At 43.2% G+C, this 21,630-nt stretch overlaps 1 protein-coding gene across 1 annotated transcript in view; it reads left to right on the forward strand.

The window, feature by feature from the left end:
• The window catches only part of HYDIN (HYDIN axonemal central pair apparatus protein), a 470,364-nt gene that overhangs the window by 351,933 nt on the left and 96,801 nt on the right, over nucleotides 1-21,630 (forward strand). The window contains exons 47-56 of the mRNA XM_027857914.1: nucleotides 1,736-1,957; nucleotides 4,986-5,182; nucleotides 5,987-6,169; nucleotides 7,165-7,284; nucleotides 9,049-9,208; nucleotides 9,321-9,493; nucleotides 12,576-12,774; nucleotides 16,074-16,173; nucleotides 17,528-17,627; nucleotides 20,184-20,352. Of these exons, the coding sequence (XP_027713715.1) occupies nucleotides 1,736-1,957; nucleotides 4,986-5,182; nucleotides 5,987-6,169; nucleotides 7,165-7,284; nucleotides 9,049-9,208; nucleotides 9,321-9,493; nucleotides 12,576-12,774; nucleotides 16,074-16,173; nucleotides 17,528-17,627; nucleotides 20,184-20,352 (1,623 nt within the window). The remainder of the gene's footprint in view (nucleotides 1-1,735; nucleotides 1,958-4,985; nucleotides 5,183-5,986; nucleotides 6,170-7,164; nucleotides 7,285-9,048; nucleotides 9,209-9,320; nucleotides 9,494-12,575; nucleotides 12,775-16,073; nucleotides 16,174-17,527; nucleotides 17,628-20,183; nucleotides 20,353-21,630) is intronic.

The raw sequence follows: 21,630 nt of genomic DNA on the forward strand, positions 1-21,630 counted from the left end.
GGTTTTTCTGAAATCATCCTGCCTGTCATTTCTTATAGCACAGTAGTATTCCATTACATTCATATACCACAACTTATTCGGCCATTCCCCAACTGATGCACATCTCCTCAATTTCCAATTCTTAGCGGTCATAAAAAGAGCTGCTATAAATATTTTTGTACAAATAGGTCCTTTTTCTTTTTGTTTTTTATCTCTTTGAGATACAGACCTAATAGTGGTATTGCTGGGTCAAAGGGTATGCATGGATTTAGAGCCTTTTAGGCATCGTTCCAAATTATTCTCCAGAATGATTGAATCAGTTCATAATCCCAACAGTGCATTAGTGTCCCAATTTTCCCACAACCCCTTCAAGATTTATAATTTCCCTTTTCTGTCATGTTAGCCACTAAGATAGGTGTGAGGTGATACCTCAGAGTTATTTTAATTTGTATTCTTCTAATCAGTAGTGATTTAGAGCATTATTTTCATATGACTATAGATAGCTTTTATATCTTCATCTGAAAACTGCCTGTTCATATCCTTTGATCATTTATCAATTGAGGAATGACATGTATCCTTATAAATTTGACTCAGTTCTCTATATATTTGAGAAATCAGGCCATTATTGGAGACGCTTGCTATAAAATTTTTTTTTAATTTTCCATTATCGTAGTTACTTTTTAAAAGTTGAATTTCTCTCCTAAGACTGATCAGTTTTCTTATCCTATTTTCCCACTTTGCTAGAGGAGAGGGGCTGGACCTTTGATTTCATCAGTATAGGGAACTCCCAGGTGAGGACACTCCCTTTATCAATGCAGGACAGTCAGAGGTGGACCCACAGCCAGGTCTTCCTGGCTTCAAAGCTAGAAAGGTATCAACTACATAATGCTGCCATCCCTTTGAATTGTTACTAGTTCTACCCTTCTTTTCAATTTTCTACCAATTTTACAATAAGAAAAAAAATTATTGAAATCTATTTCATGGTTTTTCAATGGAAAAAAAAATCTTAAGCTCCACCCAGTGCTATCTTCTCCACAATTTTATTCCATTCACCCAGCCAAAATGATTTCTTCAGCTTCTGACCTCTTAGTCTGTTTGTTTGTACATCTCATATGCATTCGTGACAATCTGATTTGTTTTAGAGTTATGTATATGTGCAAGTCTTATCTTCCTTACAGATGATAATAAACTCCTTAAGAAAAGGATTAGGTTGGGGCAGCTAGGTGGTGCAGTGAATAGAGCACTGACCCTGGAGTACAGAGAACCTGAGTTCAAATCCAGCCTCAGACACTTGACACTTACTAGCTGTGTGACTCTGGGCAAGTCACTTAACCCCAATTGCCTCACCAAATAAATAAATAAATATTTTTAAAAAAGAAAAGGATTAGGTTTCATTCACCTTCTTATCTCACTCCATGACCAGAAAGAAGAATGCCTTGCACAGAGTAGGGTCTTAATAATGTTGAATGAATGAATGAAAAAGGGGTTCCTTTAGAACAAAAGAACAGTTATTGTGGTAAAAAGAAACACATTATGTAAACGCACTCTACAGGTCACAAAAGCCTCAGAACTAAGCCCCTTCTGTCCATAATAACTTTTACCAAGACCTTTGGCCAAAACAAATTCATTCTAGCAATTTGCCCAGTAACAAAGGAAGCAGACAGCCTTTTACCAGAGTAAAGACCCACAGAATACATAGGGAAAACAAGTTCCGGGCAAAGACAAGCTCTGACTCAATGCCAGGATTTTGTTTTAGATGATGGATATCCTGGACGTTGGAATCACCCAGCTACCAATCCCGCCTCCTGCCTTGTTCTCAATGATCCCATTCCCAGTGAAAAGGGTGCCCGTGGTCTCGACAGAAATCCTTAAACACTTTACTTTTGTCATCCCGCCAAATGAAGAAACCACGACATCCGAGGAGAAAAAGGAAAATGGAAGTGAGCCTGAGATTTCTAGCAGCACCCCAACAACGAAGGTAAAAGATAGGATGATCTCCTCTGCTTACGCACACTTCAGATTGGGAGTGTCCTATTAGACCCGTGGGTAGGAATTGTGTTCAGGGCAAGCGACGTACCTTCGGTTGAGGGGGTTTTGAGATAATGCTAGGTGGTGCAGGGTGGGGGGAGGGAGAAGGGGGAAATCAAGACCCTGGAACTTCATGGAACCCCACTGATGGAGAGGCATTTGCCCCTGGGTGAGAGGGCTGGGCACAGCTGGGAGCTTCCTATTTTAACTAATCATTCCTGCTAAATGCTTTCTTCTATTGTTTCTGTGCTACTTAAGGACCACAAATGCTGTCAGTATCCTCTAATTTCAGTCCCCTTAAGCAAAGCTCCATTCACCCAGCCCAGGTTACAGCTCTGCTCATGAGTTACCAAAAAGTACAGAGTAAAAATGTCTGGCATTTTTGGAGAGGAGATAAAAAAAAAATCTCACAAGCACTTTGTTGGAATCCCCTTCACCCTTCCCCCCACCCCATGCTGGGGTTGCCTGACAAGTCACTTAGCCTTTCTGTGTCCCAGTTTAATCTATTTTTTATTATAGTACTTTCCCAGAAGATATCTTAAATGCTCAATTCTTGCTTCTGGACTCCTCCTGAAGCAACTGTTTTACATAGATTAAAATTCCACAGGAAGTGGTAGGAAACCATATCCGTTCCTTTATCCATTTCTCATTTTTCAGTAATAATAGCTAGTTTAGACAGATCATTTGGGATCTCTTTTAATTGTTTATTATATATTTTCCCTATCTTTATCCTTTGTGCTAATTTTATTTTAATTTATTTTTACTGTAAGAAATTATTGCTGTAATTGTATATAGACATTTGATTCAGAAATGGGTCCCACATTGGTAACCAATATCTATTACAATATAGCCAGTTTTATTATTTATGTTGTTTTTTAGTGCTTGTCATTTCTAATACATTCTGATTCTTTTCTAGAAGGAAATTTTCATTATACATAGTGTCCCAGCTTTAATAGCTTTAATAAACTTTAATTGTTTAAAATAGCACTAAGACCCCTAGGATATGTCATACATATACACATATAATATATATGTATGTATAATATACATATAATTATGTATATACACACATGTGTATGTATGTATAATATATACACATATGTATAATATATGCAAATACAATATACACATGTGTGTATGTGCATATACATCTAATTTCACTTGAAATACATATATGCATATATACATATACACACATATATGTATATATACATATATACATATATACACACACACATATATATATATATATATATATATATATATACACTTGTGTGTGTGTGTGTGTGTGTATTTCACTTGGTAATCTCATCAACTCCCATGGCTTCAATTTTCACCTCTTATGCTGATGATTCACAATTCTACTTATCCAACCGTAACCTCTCCACTGACCTCCAGTCTCACATCTCCAACTGCTTATTAAACATCTCAAACTGGATGTCCAGTTGACATCTTAAACTCAACTTGTCTTTACCCCAAAGGCTCCCTCTTTCCAAATTTCCTTGTAATTGTTAACGGCAACACCATCCAGCCAGGCCCCCCAGGCTCACTACCTAGGAATCTCTCACCCTCCATATTCAAACTGTAGCCAGGGCTTGTCCATTTCACCTTTCTACATCTCTTGAACACACCTCTTCACCTCAGACACTACCACCACCCTGGTGCGGCTCCCATCACCTCATACCTAGATTATTGCAATAGGCTGGTGGGAGGGGTGAGGGAGTGGTGGTGGTTGTTCTGCCTGGGAGGGTCTGCCTTCCTCAAGTCTGTCTCCATGCCAATCTATCCTCCATTCAGCCACCAAAGTGATTTTCCTAAGTCACTCCTACTCAGGAAACTTCAGTGGCTCCCTATCACCTCCAGGACCAAATATGAAATCTTTTGGCATTCAGAGCCCTTCTTTATACACACACACACACACACATCCCTTTCCAGCCTTCTTACACTTTATTCCCTGGCATAGATCCAGGGACACTGGCGTCCTTCCTTGAACAAGACCCTCCATTTCTCAGCTCTGGGCATTTTCCCTGGCTGTCCCCCATGCCTACAATGTTCTCCCTCCTCTGCTGTGACCACTGAACTGCCTGGCTTCCTTTAAGTCTTGCCTAAAATCTCATATTCTAGAGGAAGCCTTCCCCAACCCCTCTCAATCCTAGTGCCTTCTCTCTGTTCATTATTTTCTATTTATCTTGTTTATAGCTTGTTTGTACATAGTCTTTGCATGTTTTCTCCTCCATTAGAATGTGAACTCCTTGAGAGCAGAAACTGCTTTTGCCTCTTAGCACAATACCTGACGCATAATTGATACTTAATACATATTTGTTGACTGACTGACTGACTTGACTGAGAAGAATAAATTTGGTGAAAACTATTGGCTTTGCCACTCTCCTCTAAGGATGCAGCAAAGACCTTTGAAATTCCCCAGAGAGAAGCCCAGGTGTGAAGGTAGATGCTCATGCCGTCCCTGGACCCTTTCCCATAATAATGAACATCACCCCTCTTAGAGCAAACCTATGCTGTTGGGAATGCAGATATCATTATCTCCATTTCACAGAAAAGAAAACAGATTCTGAAAGGTACTTGCCTACAGTCACCTAGATTAATAAGTATGGGAAGTAGGATTTGAACCCAAGTCTTCCCAGCTCAGAGTGCCATCTTTCCTGCCCTGTCTCTGTCTGAGCTCAAGCTCCATCCGGCATTGCTTTTTCCCAGTTCACTCTAGATTCTCTGACATATTTCACTGCTACTATTCTTTGAGCATTTTCCTCAGTGGAAAGGACACTAAGTGAGCTTGAACACCAAGCATACTCAAGGACCCCCAAGGGCCCAATGGCTGAATGAGTAAGGGCAGAATCCTGCCACTCAGACATGAGGTTATTACTCCACGGTGCTCAGCAGCAGCAATGTGTTATTTCAAGGGTTCTCGCTTGTCACCTTTTTATTTTTGTTTTGTTTTAAATTGCGGTTCTTTCTTCAAGACACTGGAAGATCAGGTCATACCAAGTAAGGCGCGATCAAGACAGAAAGACAAAGCTGCAGAGTCCCATAAGGAAAAGCGTGGGCGTGCAGTCGTCAAGAAGCTGCCCCAGGCTCTGCCTGTGTCATCCATCACCCCCTTGACAGGCTTAGACCAGAGCACCTTCATCACCCAGCAGATGCAGGATAAAATCATGAGGTAGGCCACCAAGCAAAGGAAACATTGGCTACCAGAGCAGCGAACATCACTGCCTCTACACATAGTGTGGCAGCGCAGCTGGGCTGGGGGTACCATAGGACCAGGGGTGATTCCCATGTGGACCAAGTCCCTTCCACCCTTGCATCTTCCCCAGGGCCTTGTCCCATGATCCCTAAAATCACTTAACTCAATTCAAGGAACACAGACTGAGTATCTGTAATTTGTGAGGCTCAGGGAGGTACAAAGACATTAATTAATAATCACTAGGATGTTATAGCTCTTTGAGGTCAGCAAAATGCTTGGCAAGTATTATCTCATTTGATCCTTGCAACCCCAAGAAGAGGGTGCTGTTATTATTCACATTTTACAGAAAAGGAAACTAAGGCAAACAGAGGTTCACTGACTTGCCCGGGGTCATACAGCTAGTAAGAGTCTGAGGCTGGGCTTGAACTCAGGTCTTCCTGACTCCAGGTCCAGCGCTCTCTTGAGTTTCAGTTTCTTTATCTGGAAAATGGGAATAATAATACTTACAATCCTTACTTCACAGGATTGTCATGAGAAAAGCGCTTTTTGAACTATAAAGTAATTTATCAATGTCCATTGTCACCAGTATTATTCTTAGACACAGTTGTGCTATATCCATCCAACCACGTCATTGTACAACTCTACCGTCGTCCAAGTTGAGCATGGACCTTCTCACCCCATGCCAGACTCCATAGCTTCTTCCAGTAGTGCTTGGTCTCATGCTACGCCCTACCAATGAGGGAGAGATTCTAGCTGTAAAATATACTTGGTATTTTCCAGGTTGAATAATTTCCGTTGGGTTGTCCCTGCCCACGGAGAGGTGACACTCCAAGTACACTTCTCCTCCAGTGAGATTGGGAACTTTGACCAGACTTTCAACTTTGAGGTCCTTGGAACTCGCCGCCAGTATCAACTCTACTGCCGAGGAATTTGCACATACCCTTCCATCAGCCAAGACGTCAGGTCAGGGAGGGATTTGAGCATAGAAGTTGAAGCCTTATTCTCTCTACCTTCTGGGCTACCTTTCTTTCCATATAGAGGGGAGGTCCCAGGTTAGATCATCCTGCAGGAGGTGGATTTCCAGTTGTTGGCCAAGGAGAAAGATCCAAGGGAAGGAGACAACAGAAGGATTCTCAGATCTTTTTTTTTTTCTTTCAGTCTTGGTCACTAGCATATGGATGGCCATCAGTAAAACCCAAATATCTTGGCAGCTAAGCCTTCATCTCTTTATACTAGCAGGTGTCCTGAAGAGAGTACTTTTCCAAAGATGGGCTGGGACTTTTAGGAGTTTAAAGATAAACATAGAATTAGTCTAGTTACTATTTGTATGTAAAACCACACACTAGATTGTTTAATGAGGCTATCAGACTAAATGTCAATTAATCAAGAGACAATCAAAGCTCTTTTTTTGAGCAAGAAGGGATTACTGGACACAAAACTAAAGTGGAGTCCTTACCCCAAGACCCACGTGGAAAAGATGTGTTGGTCAAGTGATTTTTATTTCTCTGAGATAGCACGGTGCTATGGAAAACCGCAGAACACAGGAATCAGGATACTTGAGTTCCAGTCCTGTCTTTTCCACTAAGGAAGGGGAAAGCATTTATGAAGTGCCTGCTATGTTCCAGGCACTGTGCTAAGTGCTTTACAACTATTATCTCATTTGATCCTAACAACAACCCTAGGAGAGAGGTGCTATTATGATCCCCTTTTTATAGTTGAGGAAACCGAGGCAGACAGAGGTTAAGTGACTTGCCCAGGGTCACCTAACTAGTAAGAGTCTGAGGCCGTATTTGAACTCAGGTTTTCCTGAGTCTAGGCCCAGCACTCCATCCACTGCACCACCTACCTGCCTATCTATGTACAAGCATTTTATTTCTTCAGGCTTTATTTTCTTCTATAAGATGAATCTCTAGGTTTTACTCAATGTCTAACATTCCCCGATTCTACTTTACTGTTAGGGTGGTGTTCCCTCATCGGAAAAAGGAGTTGAAACCTGAAGAGATTGTCTTTAAGAAATATATAATAAATCAGGAGTTGTTTCATTTTGGGCCATTGCTGTGTGGGAAATCAAGAGATAAGTAAGTATCCCATTCACCAAGGAGACCACAGGTACTTTTGGATTTGTCTCATTAAGAACAGAGAATCGTTTTATTTCCCCTCTGTGGTTTTTGGCTTTTCTCAAAGTGGGTGTAGTTCTTTCCCAATGTCACCAAAGGCACATGTATACGAGTAGACGTCTGTGCCGTGAGAAGTTTGTCCACCATGTTCCAGGAAAATGCTCCTAATAGCAAGGCCAATCATGTGTGTGTGACTCCCCAGATTGATGTGTGTCTGCCCATCCTTCCCCACCGGGCACACACACACAGACTCCCCTTTTGGCTTATGTGCATGGCGCTGATTTGTCCCAGGGCCTGTCATTATTTGTGGTTCTGCCTTTGCCAGAATTTCTGATGGCGGGGCACTAGGCACTCACTGGGCCAGTAGGCTGATGTTTCCTAGCTGTAAAGCTTGCCTTCTGATGGTGTGTCCCTATTAGCAATCCTGCCTGCCCCAGCTTGGAACAAGTCACAAGATATCCAAGGAACCACAAGGCCTCCGATGTAACCAAGGCCTTAGAATTTCCCCATAACTATAGGGTAATTCTGCAAAGTGACAGAAGTTCAACCTCCGGATCATTTGATTTGATTCAACAAGTATATTAGTATGGTTAAACATGCTGATCAATGCTCAAGGTTATAAATATAAGCTACTGGAAATAACTACACCAAAAAGATATTTATTAAATAATATACAGGAAAAGTGGAAATCCATAGCCCCATAATCCATTCCCACTAGCCCTGAAATGGCAGCCTCATTCAGCTGAGTTAGCCCAAAGCCTCAGCTTCCTGTTCCCTAAAATATCCTGTCGACCTCCCGGATGGCAGAAGTACCTGGCCAATAAGCAGAGATCCTGCCCTATGGATCGGTGCTAAGTCATCGTAAATTCCTCTAGGTCAGAGAGCACACTGCTTCCCAGGAACTAAGGGATTCAAGTACTGACCCATTTGGGTTTGGTTTGGTTTGATTTTCACAGTCTAGTTCCCAAAAGATGAATGAATAGAGCCAATTTTGTGACCCTGGGCTATTAATTAACTTTGTCACCATTTTCATCACTCAGAAAGCTGCCCTCCCTAAGTCCACCAAATGATGGCGACGGGTGAATGGCTCCAATAAAAGACTTGACAAAAGGACATTTCTTCTGGACAATGTGGTCATCTTTGCATGCCCCATAAGTCCACTGAGGACAGGTGGGGCCGGTTCAATCTTGGAGACGTTAATAATTAAGTGATCTTTCCAAGTGCACCCCCTCAAAGAGTTTCCTATCTGGGAACAATTGAATGTAGCTCTCTTCCAAGATACCTAATTCAGTTTACCTGCTAGCAACTACAGAAAACAACCGGCAAGCATTTTGAACGTAAACAAAAATATATCCATACAGAAACAGAATTTAGATTAAAGTCCAGAGGCAAGAAAAAAAAACCCTTGCATCAATAGGGAAGCCCCCATGATGCAGGTGGAATTGGGGCTTCCTTGGTGAAGGCTGCACATACTTGTACACTTGTACACATTGTTTTCCTATCACTCAGTAAGACTGAGAGGCCAAATTACCAGCAAATATTTGTTACGTGATTTGTTTCAGTTTATCCAACAGATGTTAAGTACCAGCTGTTTACAAAGCACTGTGCCAGACGTTGGGTTAATGAGTCACTGTGAGGATAACATCTCTTATTGCAGACTACCTCGAGGATGAACCAATCACACAAAGTCCCTTGCCTTCTATACCAAGGTTTCTTCCTTTTCAGGTATAAAGCAATCCAGTTCCCAGACAACATGGAGAAGCTAACAATCCTAAACAACTCCCCACTGACTGCAGAGGTGACGTTCATTTTCCAGTATGACATCAAAGCCAGCACCTACATCCTGGACCCGCCCTCCATGACCCTTAAGCCCAATGAGAAGCAGGTAGGAAAGCCTCAGGGGCAATCCCACCATCATGACTGCCCTTGTGAAGCTGGAAACGTGGCTGTCCTCAAGATGCCTTCTCCCCTCACTCTTGGCCTTCCTGTCCCCTCAGGTGCTGTCTGTGTGGGCATACCCAACCGCCGTGGGGGTATTCGATGACGCCATTATCTGCTGCATCAAGGAAAACCCAGAGCCCGTCATCTTCAGAATAACCTGCCAGGGGGTCCGGCCAGAGCTGGAACTGGACCACAAGCAGCTGCATTTTGAAAAGCTGCTCCTCCACAGGTCAGACATCGGATAAACCGGCCTCGTTTATCTGGGATTCCCCAGGCTGTAGAGTCACTGTCTCGGGGGTCCTAGATTTACCCTTTGCCTCCCTCCCTTGTAGATTAGAGGAGAGCTACGTGAGAGATGATACGATCTAAAGGGAAGAGGATGGAGCTGCTAGGCATTTGGTACAGGTTCTAGTAACAGCTCAGATGCTCACTGGAGAGATGACTGAAACTAGCTCATTGAACGTCGCTACACCTTCTTTCCTTCATCTCTCCAGTGGGAATAGTAGCAACAACTGGCATTTACTTGGTGCTTTGTTTTACAAAGCCCTGGGAGCTATGTGCCGTCAGTATCATCATCCCCATCCTAGGGATAAAGAAACTGGGGCTCAGGAAAAAAGTAAAGGTTAAGTGACTTGTTCAGGGTCAAACAGTGCAAGGGTCAGAGCCAGGATCTGAGCTCAGGTCTTCTGATTCTGAGGCGAGACTTCTCTTATGAAAACAAAATGATATCACTAGGAAAAGTCAGGCACATGATGCAAATGGAAGGCCTCGGCATCAAATGCCGCCTCGGTTTCCCCATCTTTGAGGGGGAACTGTTTGGTCCAGGATGCCCAGGTATTGACGATAGTTTGGACTACATGAACATGATTGAGGCAATGGGTAAGATTACAGGATTTTGGATTTAGAATGGGAAGACCACCCAGCTCTTAGGGGTTAAGTGACTTCTCTAAATAAATGGAAGAGGCAGGATTGTACACCCAGTACTCTGACTGCAAAGCCAACATTCTTAACACTCTGCCACACTTCCTCCATCTCAGTCAATAAACATCTATTAAGCACCTACTATGTGTGAGGTAGCGCAGCTAGGTGGCACCATAGTGCATAGAGCACCAGGTCTGGAGTCAGGAAGACCTAAGTTCAAATCCAGCCTCAGACACTTACTAGCTGTGTGACCCTGGGCAAGTCACTTAGTCCTATTTGCCTCAGTTTCCTCCTCTGTCAAATGAGCTGGTGAAGGAAATGGCAAACCACTCCAGTATCTCTGCCAAGAAAACCACAAGTGCAGTCACAAAGAGTTGGACGTAACTGAAAATGACTGGACACCAACGATGTATAAGGTATTGAGGATACAAAGAAAGGTCAAAACCAGTCCCTGCTCTCAAGAACCATGCGTCACAGTCTAATGGGGGAGAGAACATGCAAAGAGCTGAGAACCAGCAAGCTATTTCCCCAGGAAGAGAAAGCATTACAACTATGGGAGACTGGGGAAGGCTCTCTAAAGAAGTCCTCTTGCTCTTCCTATTCTCTTTCTTGATCCCTAATTGAGCTGGGAACTGCAGGGCTAGTCTCATGAAGTAGGCATTTTCCCATGTGGTGTGACTTGATAGGTACCAGGCAACCTCCCATTTCCTCTACCATCTATCACACTGCTTGAATGTCCACCATTACTGTTTCATTACTATGGACCTTGAAAACTTCTCCATCCTTGGAGTACCCTTTTTGTTAATGTTCAGTCATGTTTGACTCTTCATGGCCCCATCTGGGATGTTTTTTGGCAAAGATACTGGAGCGGTTTTGCCATTTCTTTCTCCAGTTCATTTTATAGATTTGGAAACTGAGTAAAGTGACTGGCTTAGGGTCACACAACTAGTAAGTGTCTGAAGCCAGATTTGAACTCAGGGAGATGGGTCTTCCTGACCCCAGGCCCAGGACTCTCTCCACTGTACCACCTAACTGCCCATCGGCACACCCTCCTTAACTGCAACAGCTTCCTCTCCCCACTCCTGCAGATGCAAGATTAGTTAACAGGTAACTGAGAACAAGACTTATAGGAAAGAGACAGAACAGATGCTAGGGTGGGAGTGGGGCATGAGGGGAGATAAGAAGGCACCAGGCTTCCATTGGGCAGAGGGGTTACCCTAAAGATTCCTTAGATACCTCAAACTCAACGTGTGCAAAATAGAACTCATCTTTCCCTCCAAATCCTCTCGTTTTCCCGTCTCCCCCCTTGCCATCGAGGGCCCCATCATCCTCCCCGTCAGCCAAGCTCACAGCCTCCGTGCTGTACATCCTCAGCTCCTCCCTCACACTCACCCCACCTAACCAATCTCTTGCCAAACCTTCATCTGTCATGTGTGATCCTTCTTCTGCCCCTCACACAGCCTGATGGCATGGGTGAGGGCTTTCATCACCATCTCAACTGGGCTATTTGTAGCCTGGTGCCTCAAGGCGTCCCCACTCCAACCCATCCCCTCCTGAGCTGCCAAAGTGACTTTCCCAAAGCAAATGCATGACCTGTATGTGTCTGGCCATCTTACTCCCTTGCATGGCTCCCTATGACCTCTAGGATGGAAGAGCAAATCCCGTTTAGTGTTTAGAGCCCTCTGCACTTGGCTCCTTCTTCCTACCTTTGCCACCTTCCTCCTCCCCTCTGCTCTGACCCAGTCACACTGACCTTCCTGGTGTAGTTCACCCCAACACTCTCCTGATTCTGTTCCTCCTCACAAGCCAGCCCCCATGCCTGGAGCGCTCTTCATCTACTTCCTGGATCCCTTCACCATTCAGTTCCAATGCTATCTTCTCCAGAAGGTCTTTCCTGGTCCCCCTTTTTTTCCCTCCTCAATGCCTTTTCTCTGAGATTACCTCCGATGGACACCGTGTTTAGTGGCCTATGGGTTACATGCTCATTAGACTAGGATAGGGGTGGGGAACCTGAAGCCTAGAGGCCACATGTCATTGGGTGTGGACTTCTGACCAAGTCCAAGTTTGACAGAACAAATTCTTTTATTAAGGAAGTTTGTTCTGTGAAGTTTGGATTCAGTCAAAGGGCCGCACTTGAGGACCTAGAGGGCCACACGTGGCCTCAAGGCCACAGGTTCCCCACCTGTAGACTAGGAGCTCCTTCAGGGTAGGCCTTTATATCCCCAGCACTTAGCACGGTACCTGGCACATAGTAAATACTAAATAAAAGCTTGGTGACTGGCTGACTGATGTCAGCCTCACTAAAAATCCACCAGAAATAACATCAAGAATTTGGTGCACTTGAAATCAGCCTCGTTTGACCATGGCAAGCCTTCTTCTGGTCTCTGCAGGAAAGAATCCAAGATGATTTCCTTACGGAATGTCACCCCACTGCCTGTGGCCTGGAGGATCAGCAGCCTCGAGCACCTGGGGGAAGATTTCAGTGTCTCCAGAGTCCAGGGCCTCATCCCGCCTCGGGGGGAATACTGCCTGCAAGTCCACTTCCAGCCCACCAAGGCCGTCAACATCAAGAAGGCGATTCGCTTAGAGGTGGGGCCTAGCATCCCTCTGGTGGCCGGTCTGGAGCAATTAAGTAACACCAGTCCAATAGCCTCTGAACTCTGCCATTTCAAGGGGGCACTTTGGGGCTCAAAATAAATTTCTTCAACTCTCAATTTTAAAAAAAATTGTTTTGAAATGGCAAAAGGCCATTCCCCCATCCTCTCCTCAACTCCATGTTATGCAGAGTCACTTCTCTAAGAGCAAAGGCTAACCAGATGTGTGATGTTAATAAATAAATGTATAATAATAGCTAACACATAGACAGGGTGTCCCAAACCCTAACCATAGACTTTTGAGATGCACTGATACACTTGCAAAATGTTTTGCATTATTTCCTTTAAGCCTTATCACAACCCTGTTAGGTAGGTATTCCGGGTACTTTTTTCCCCATTTTACAGATGAAGAAACTGTCTGATAGATGTTCAGTGATTTGCCCAGGGTCACATATCTAGCAAATTTCAAAGGCAGTATTTGAGCCCGGGTCTTTCTGACTCAGATCCAGAATTCTAGACATGATCTCTTTCATGTGGTGAGCACGGATGTAGAAAGAATGGGGTCGATGATTCTTCCTGACGCAGGAAGGATCATCAGATACTTGAGGGGATGGGATAGGAGAGCTGGGTAGAGTGCCACGGCTAGTGCCTCTGAGAGGACATAGGAGGCTCACTGACAGTTCACGGCTATAAGTAAGCACTGAACAGTCAGCTACAGCAGAGGAATAGATAAAAAAAAGTTAGCCACGAGATCCAATGCATGACTTAGTTCATATGAGCAGAGGAGAGAGAAAGGAAAGAGACAGAAAGAAAGAGAGAGGAAAGAGGAGAAAGAGACGGGGAGGAAAAAGGAGAGAGAGACAAGCAGAGACAGAGATGAAGAGAAAAATGAGACACAGAGACAGAGAAATCAGAATATGTGTAAGGAAATGATGCAGTAACCCAGTCGTCTGAAGGAGAAAAGTAACAGTCTAGGGGCAACCTGGAAACAGAGTTTTCCTTCTGGGGAATTTTAACTTTATCATCAAGTGGAGAATCTCTGCTCTTCTCTGGAGAGAAAGCAAAAAACATCCAAGGACCAGATGAGCTCTGGTGCTCAGCCAGAAGGCTTCTTCTAGCTCTGGATACTATGGTATACTCTACCCAGTCCTGAGGCAGTGTGATGTGGTGCCTAGGGTGCCTGAGCTGAAGTGAGGAGAGACCTGGGTTTGAATGCTCTCTCTGACACTTAGTATGTGCATCTATCCCCTTGTGCAAGACTCCGTCATCTCTTTGAGCCTCAGTTTCCTCATTTATAAAATAGAGATAATCAGATATGTATTATGTACTACATGGGGTATTTGTAAAGAAAGTGTTTTGTAAACCTGAAAGGGTTAAAAAAGGTAGCGCCCTCTCTGGGGCCATTCCTCCAACTAGCCTCTCTCACTTAATGGTTTGGGTCCCCATCAGAAGGCTGATTACTTTTCCTCTGAGAGTCCTAGCGGTAACTCTAGTTAGAAGCCCTGGTTTCTTGGACCATTGACCGCAAGCCTCCACTAATATGCTTTCCATTTAAATCACATTTCAATTCACTTTCAGAAAAGGAAATTTACTTGGAAAGTATGTTAAGAACAGTTGGTAAAAGGCATTCTTCCCCCAAATACTGGTCCATAGCCTCCCACAAGTAAGCAGAGATTCCACAGGGATAAATGGGCTTAAATTTGGAGTGTAATGATATGGAGGCACACGTGGGGCCAAAGGTTTAACTCACAACTCGTCATTACTGGAAGTCCTTTCTTGAGTCCCTAGTTGGCGCTCTTCTCTGGTCCAAGAGGTCACTCTCATTACAACCACCTCCTCCCATGGGTGGCTATCCTTCCTTGTCTGTTTGTCCCCTCCATATCTCTCTCTCCTCCCAGGTGGAGTCTCTTTTGTCTTAGGTGGGCATCGACTTGCCCTCGCTATGTTTCTCCATTCTTATCAGATGCCTTGTCTCCTACTGGTCTCTCTCAAATCATTGTGGTGGAGGGGAGAAGAGAAAGGAATAAAAGCTGTCCCCAACCACACACACACACACACACACACACACACACACACACACACACGTCCCACAAGAGAAATTCCCTCTGAACCTAGAATCCGTGTAACACCACTGGTCTGGTCTAGCAATTAACTATTTACTAACGTTGGAGTTCAGGAAAGTTGAGATGTTTAGTCCACAAAAAAGAAAATGTAGGAGGGCTTGATTACTGTGTCCAAATATGGAAAATATGTCATATGGAAGAGGGGTTGTATTTTTCTCTGGGTAGCTTAAGAAGGTTAAATTACAACCAATGGGTGGAAGCAGCCAGAAGACAGATTTCAATTCATTATAAGGAAAAGCTTGCCGATAAGTAATGCCATCCAACCATTCAATAGACCAGGGCTTCTTAAACTTTTTCCACTCATGACCCCTTTTCGAGTTTTGGAAGCATTTGTCGGTGTTGCGTGGCATGATAGCATGCACAGTGCAAAGTGCACATGCTTTGTGTTCAGCAACAAGGCTTCAAGGAAGTCACATGACACAACCTGGGCAAGCGCTGCCAGAAACACCTCGGATTCATTACACGTTTGATTTTTATTAATTTTTGGTCACTGTGCATTCAGAAACCTTTTAGTGGTGCTAAATTTTTCATGACCTGATATGGGGTCATGACCCACAGTTTAAGAAGCACTGCAGTAGACCACTTCCAGAAGATGTTACTGTTAACGGTCAAGCAGAAGCTGGATGACCTCTGCTGTCAGGGATGTTTTCAAGGGCAGTCATGAAAGCATGGGGGCAGAATTAAATTACCTCTGACTTCCCTTACAACTCAATGAGGCTATTATTCTAAAAGTACAAATCACTCAATTTTTCTATACTTTGTAGTTGTTTAATATTTTATAAAAGGAAATATTGAAATTATTAACTTCAATAAGACTTTATCTCTCTGTGAATTTTGTTTATCCCTGCTATTTCTCTGAATCCTTCTCATGAGAAATTGAAAACCAGCCCTTTTCCTTTTTTGTTTCAGCCTTGGGTCAATATGCTCAGTCTTAAGCAGGCCATCTCCCTCAGGTAGAATGGCTTTAGGGAAACGAAGAAGTCCATCACCCAAGAGCCGCAGTGTTCTGATTTCTCCTTGCTAAGGAGAGTTCCTAAGGGGTATTAGATTGAGTTTGGCACCCAGCGCCATATTAGGAAGCAAGAGATGGGGAGACAACAGTGGTAATACCAGGGAAGTGTGGTTAGCCATGAATTAGCCCTTAGCAAAGGAGTTTTTCTTTCTGTGTCAGGTTTTAGATGCAGACTATCTCATTGGAGTCGTTCAGATTGAAAACATCCAGATCTTTGCAGAATCGTATGACATTGCGTTGGACATCACTTTCCCCAAAGGTCTGTTTGCTCCTTCAAGCCGAGGCTATTTTATAACAAATCCAGGACTTGTGTTTTGATTTTTCATATATCTTCTTGGTGGGGAGACTATCTTATGGGGGTCAGTCCTCAGAGCAGAAGCTCGGGTCTCTGCCTGCTGCCAGACTACGTGGGGGTCATAATGACTACCACACACCATTGCACACTTCTGGAACCAGGCTCACCATCAGCAATCACCGCCCTCCACTCAGACGCAGAGGTCTGAACCCCCCCCCACCCAATCCCTCCTAATACACAGATATGTACATGACGATCACAACCATGATTCTCTGGGTGTTAAACAGTATTTCTAAAATAGCAATGCAAGAAGCCCATCCATTAGAAGATATTATCCCAAACACCACACATCTGTGGATCCGTTTCTCCAACTTGAGGTCACAATGTCATGGTCATGGAAACCAAAGCTTCAGAGCTCTCCTCTGAACAATTACTTGCTAACAACTGCTTTCTCAGTCTTTTTAAGCTCCCTCTCCTCTCAGCACGAAGTCCTTCATTAGCCTTTCATTCCCCCCCCCCAGTGCCCCCCTTCTTCTTAGCAACTCTGCCTTCCTGGGCAAATCAAAGGAAACACTGTTCTTCTTCTCTCCTCCAGCCATGTTTCATGTCATTAATATTGATAGGCCCAACGGAATTAAATAAAGTCTTGGGATTTAAAAAGCGCAGAAATCATTCCCCTGAGCTAGGGGAAACCATGAAAGTGGATAGATACAATGAAGATTCAGAAAAGAGCTAGGAAAAGATTGAGGTTTTGCCCCTAAAGCATCTTTTAGAAATATTATGGGGCGTCACTTCAGAAGGTAAACCTTGGAATCTGAATTTGATTTGTGGTCATCATTTATCGACACAATACTTTAACCAGAGTATTTAAGCTATCTCTCCTCCTTCCCTCTTTCCCTTTCCCTCCCCACTTCTCTCTCTCTGTCTCTCTGTCTCTCTGTCTCTCTGTCTCTGTCTCTCTCTCTCTCTCCATATGTCTATGTATGTATGTATATGTATATATGTATACATGTATATCTGTCTCCCTTTCTTGATCTCTCTTGCTCTCTCTCTGTGTCTCTGTCTCTGTCTCTGTCCCTCTTCCCTCCCTCCCTCTTTCCTTCTCTCTCTCTCTCTTTCTCTCTCTCTCTCTCTCTATATATATATGTATGTATGTATGTATGTATATGTATACGTATATATATGTCTGTATGTACACATGTATATTTGTCTCCCTTTCTTGGTCTCTCTTGCTCTCTCTCTCTCTCTGTGTTTCTGTCTCTCTCCCTCCATCTCTCTCCCCTCACCCCCTCCACCCTGCATACCTGGCCCTCTGTAGGGAATGAAGGAGTCTTAGATTTGGGGGTTGTTCGAGTGATGGAAGAAGCTAAGCAGTTTCTGGCCTTGAAGAACAAAGGAAAATATGAAATTGCCTTCAGGTAATGTTTGAGTGATGGAGCTGGAGGTTTGGGTTCATTTGTTTCTGACATGCTGCCTCTGGCAGAGCCCATGGTACAAGGATAGCATTACAGGTACATGGTTACAGTCCTTAGAATATGAAAATAATCCAGAAAATGCAAGAAGGATTTTCTCTATGACCTCAAATAACTTTATAAGTAGGTCTCCATTGGTGAAAATAGTGAATCCCCTTAAAGTGGTTAAATTATTTGAATTTGTACAGAATATTTCCATTCAGCAGGAGCCAGTTATGTTATTTCATATCATTATAACTTCAAATAACACAAATATGATTACATGCAACCACTTCAGGGGAATTCATTATTTAAACAAACCAGGACCAGTGTTCTATTATAATGAATGAGATGACACCAAGGTTTAAATAGAAAGCAGTCTTCAACCACCATGATTTAAATGTTGAAAACTCAGAGAACTAAGTCAAAGTCATTCCCCAATTGATAAATGGTCAAAGGATATGAACAGGCAGTTTTCAGAGAAGGAATTAAAGCTCTCTATAGTCACATGAAAAAAATGCTCCAAATCACTATTGACTAAAGAAATGCAAATCAAAACAACTCTGAGGTTCCACTTCACACCTATCAGATTGGCTAACATGACACAACAGGAAAATGATAAATGTTGGAGAAGATATGGGAAAATGGGAACATTGTTGGTGGAGTTGTGAAATGATCCAACCATTTTGGAGAGCAATTTGGAACTCTGCCCAAAGGGCTATAAAAAATGTGCATACCCTTTGACTCAGCAATAGCACTTCTAGGGCTATATCCCAAAGAGATCATACAAATGGGAAAAGGACCCACATGTACAAAAATATTTGTAGCAGCTCTTTCTGTGGAGGCAAAGAATTGGAAATTAAGGGGATACCCCTCAATTGGGGAATGACTAAATAAGTTGTGGTGTGTGAATGTAATGGAATACTATTGTGCTATAAGAAATGATGAGCAGGCAGACCTCAGAAAAACCTGGAAAGACTTGCATGGACTGATGCTGAGTGAAGTGAGCAGAATCAGGAGAACATTGTACACAGTAACAGCCACGTTGTGTGATGACTAACTTTGATAGACTTAACTCTTCTCAGCAATGCAAGGATCTAAGACATCTCCAAAAGTCCACGATGGAAAATGCTAATCACACCCAGAGAAAGAACTATGGAGTCTGAATACAGATCAAAACATCCTATTTGCTCTTTTTTTTCCTTATGTTTTGTTTTGTTTCTTCTTTCTTGTGGTTCCTACTATTGGTTCTAATTCTCTTTACAACATGCCTAATGCGAAAATATGTTTAATATGAACATATATGTAGAGCCTATATCAGATTGCACACCATCTTGGGGAGGGAGGGGGAGGAAATTTAAAACTCAAAAGCTTGTGGAAGTGAATGTTGAAAACTAAAATTAATTAATTTTTAAAAAATAAAAACTTATGTACATTTAAAAACATGTGAATTTACATGCTAAATGGTGTTTTATAGACACTATAAAGAAAATTATTTATAAGAAAAAATGTTGAAAACTCAACAAAGTTTAGAAATTGACTATTGTCACAGCAGAATTAGTGCCAGAACTAAAACTTGAAGATCATAGATCTTGTAATAACAGCTGGCATTTAGATAGAGCTTTAAAGTTCATAAAAGCACCTCACAAATATTATCTCCTTTGTTCTTCACAACAACCCTGGAAGGAAGGTGCTATGATTATCCCCATTTTACAGATGAGAAAACTGAGGCAGACAGAGGTTAAGTGACTTGCCCAGTGATGCTTTTCCTTATTCCAGGTCCAACAATCTATCTGCTTCACCACATAGCCGCCTCAGGACGTCTAGACCTGAAAAGGATCTCAGAGGCCACTTAATTCAGATCCCTCATTAACTTATAAGGAAACTTGGCCCGGGGTGATGGTAACCTGTCCAAAATGAGAAGGCAGTAACTTCAGAAGACAGGATTTGAACGCAGATCCTTTGTCTCTTTTCATCATATCCCACCACCACCCCTAATTTGCTCATTCCTGAATGTTATTTTTCTTTATTATTGATACCTTAAGAGTGAATTACACAACTGAACAGATCAACTCCAAGGTAGTTTGCTCTGTTTTTAAAGTTCTTTCTAATACCTTTTGTTTTTTTATACCACAATCATTTCCTGATAAACTTGTTCACTCCTACTAATAGAGAAAAACAGTTATATCAAACCACTCAATGCAGTAATTATGTTTGTCAGAGTATGCAGCATTGGGCCTCTGTAGTTCTCCCCTGACCCCCAGTCTCTCTGCCAAGAAGAAGAATGTGTCATCATCAGCTATTCCCTAATGGTCCTTGTAATTATTCATTTTTTTGGAGGCGATTGGTGACTTGCCCAGGATCATACATTCCAAGTGTCTGAGACTGGATTTGAACTCAGGTCTTCCTGACTAGGGCTGGTGCTTTATTCATTGTACCACCTAGTTGCCCTGGTCCTTGTAGTTATGAATAATAATTCAGCTGTCTTTGAATGTCTAGCTGATTTCTGCCTCTGTCCTTCAGCTTTTCCCTGGAGCCCCTGGCACCTCAGCTACCCAATGTGAACTCCATTCTCTCTACCCAACCCAAGAAAGGATCACTGACCACAACTGACCGACCCACCAACATCCAAGTGATCTTCCGTTCAAATAGAGAAGTGAAAATTGAGAACAAACCTATCATTCGCTGTCAGGTGAGACAGTCAGAAGCCGGTCCTGTTCTTTGGACTGTTGTTGGGAGGTCTTTCTTGGGAGAAAGATCCCTCCAGCAAGTCTGAACTTACATAAAGTGAATATTGGCAGCTGATTGAAATCAAGGGTTCAAAGGGGACTTATGTGTTCACCTCTATAACCCAGGATCACTGATTTTATTTTTTTTAGTCAAAAGGGGCCTCTGGGACCATCTAGGGGTTATGGGATCTGGGGGCTGGTGCCATTTTCTTATAGAATATCAGGGTCACCAGGAGTCTCTGAAGCCTTCTAGTCCAACTTGTGCATGAATAATTCCTTCTAAAATGTCCCTTGTGAGGGCAGCTAGGTGGTGCAATGGATAGAGCACCGGCCAGAGAGTCGGGAGGACCTGTGTTCAAATCCGGACTCAGACACTTGACGCTTTCTAGCTGTGTGACCCTGGGCAAATCACTTAAACCCATTGCCTAGCAAAATAAATAAATAAAATGTACCTTGTAAGTTATTATCTAGGGGTGGACCAACCCCCCCTTTTGTGGCATACTGATACATCAACAAGAATTTATGAAGCACCTACAATATGTCAGGCATTGTGCTAGAAATTGAGAATTCTGAGACAAAAATGAAACAGTCCCTTCTTCTGAGCAGGGGAAGACAGGGATATGCGTAAGATATACAAAAATCCAAAGGTAAATTTCCAGAGGAAGCATTATCAGCTGGGATTAGGATGAAACGCTTCATGTGACAGGTAGCATTTGAACTGGGCTTTGAAGGAAGCTAGGGATTCCGAGGGGTGAGGGTGAGAAGGAGTACTTTGTAGGCTTGGTGACAGTCAATGAAACAGCCCACAGACAGAAGAGGGAAATCCATGGGAGAAGAACAGCGAGAAGGCCAGTTTAGGTGGCCCAAAGAGCCTGCAGAGAGAGGTTAGAGACTCCCACAGGTAGCAGGGAGCCCCTGGATTTTATGGAGGGAATGAGGTGGGCAGAGCCATCCTGTAGGAATATCAGTTTGACAGCTGTGTGGAAGAAAGGTTGGAGAGGTGAGAGACTGGAGAATGTTAGAGGCCAAACAGAAGCTGCTGCAGTGGTCCAAGAAAGAGAATGAGGGTAGGGACCATGCGAGTGGGGTGAAGAGGTTAGAGATGAGAGATAGCATAGAAGGAGAAAAATCCGACTGACAATCGGTTAGCTATGGGGCGGGGCGCAGGGAGGACAGGGGAGTGAGGAGCAGAGAATGATTCCAAGGTTGTGAACCTGGGTCACTGGTAGCATAAAGGTACC

The sequence above is a fragment of the Vombatus ursinus genome, unplaced genomic scaffold (assembly GCF_900497805.2).
Source record: "Vombatus ursinus unplaced genomic scaffold, bare-nosed wombat genome assembly UNPS02012515.1, whole genome shotgun sequence".
Lineage (NCBI taxonomy): Eukaryota > Metazoa > Chordata > Mammalia > Diprotodontia > Vombatidae > Vombatus > Vombatus ursinus.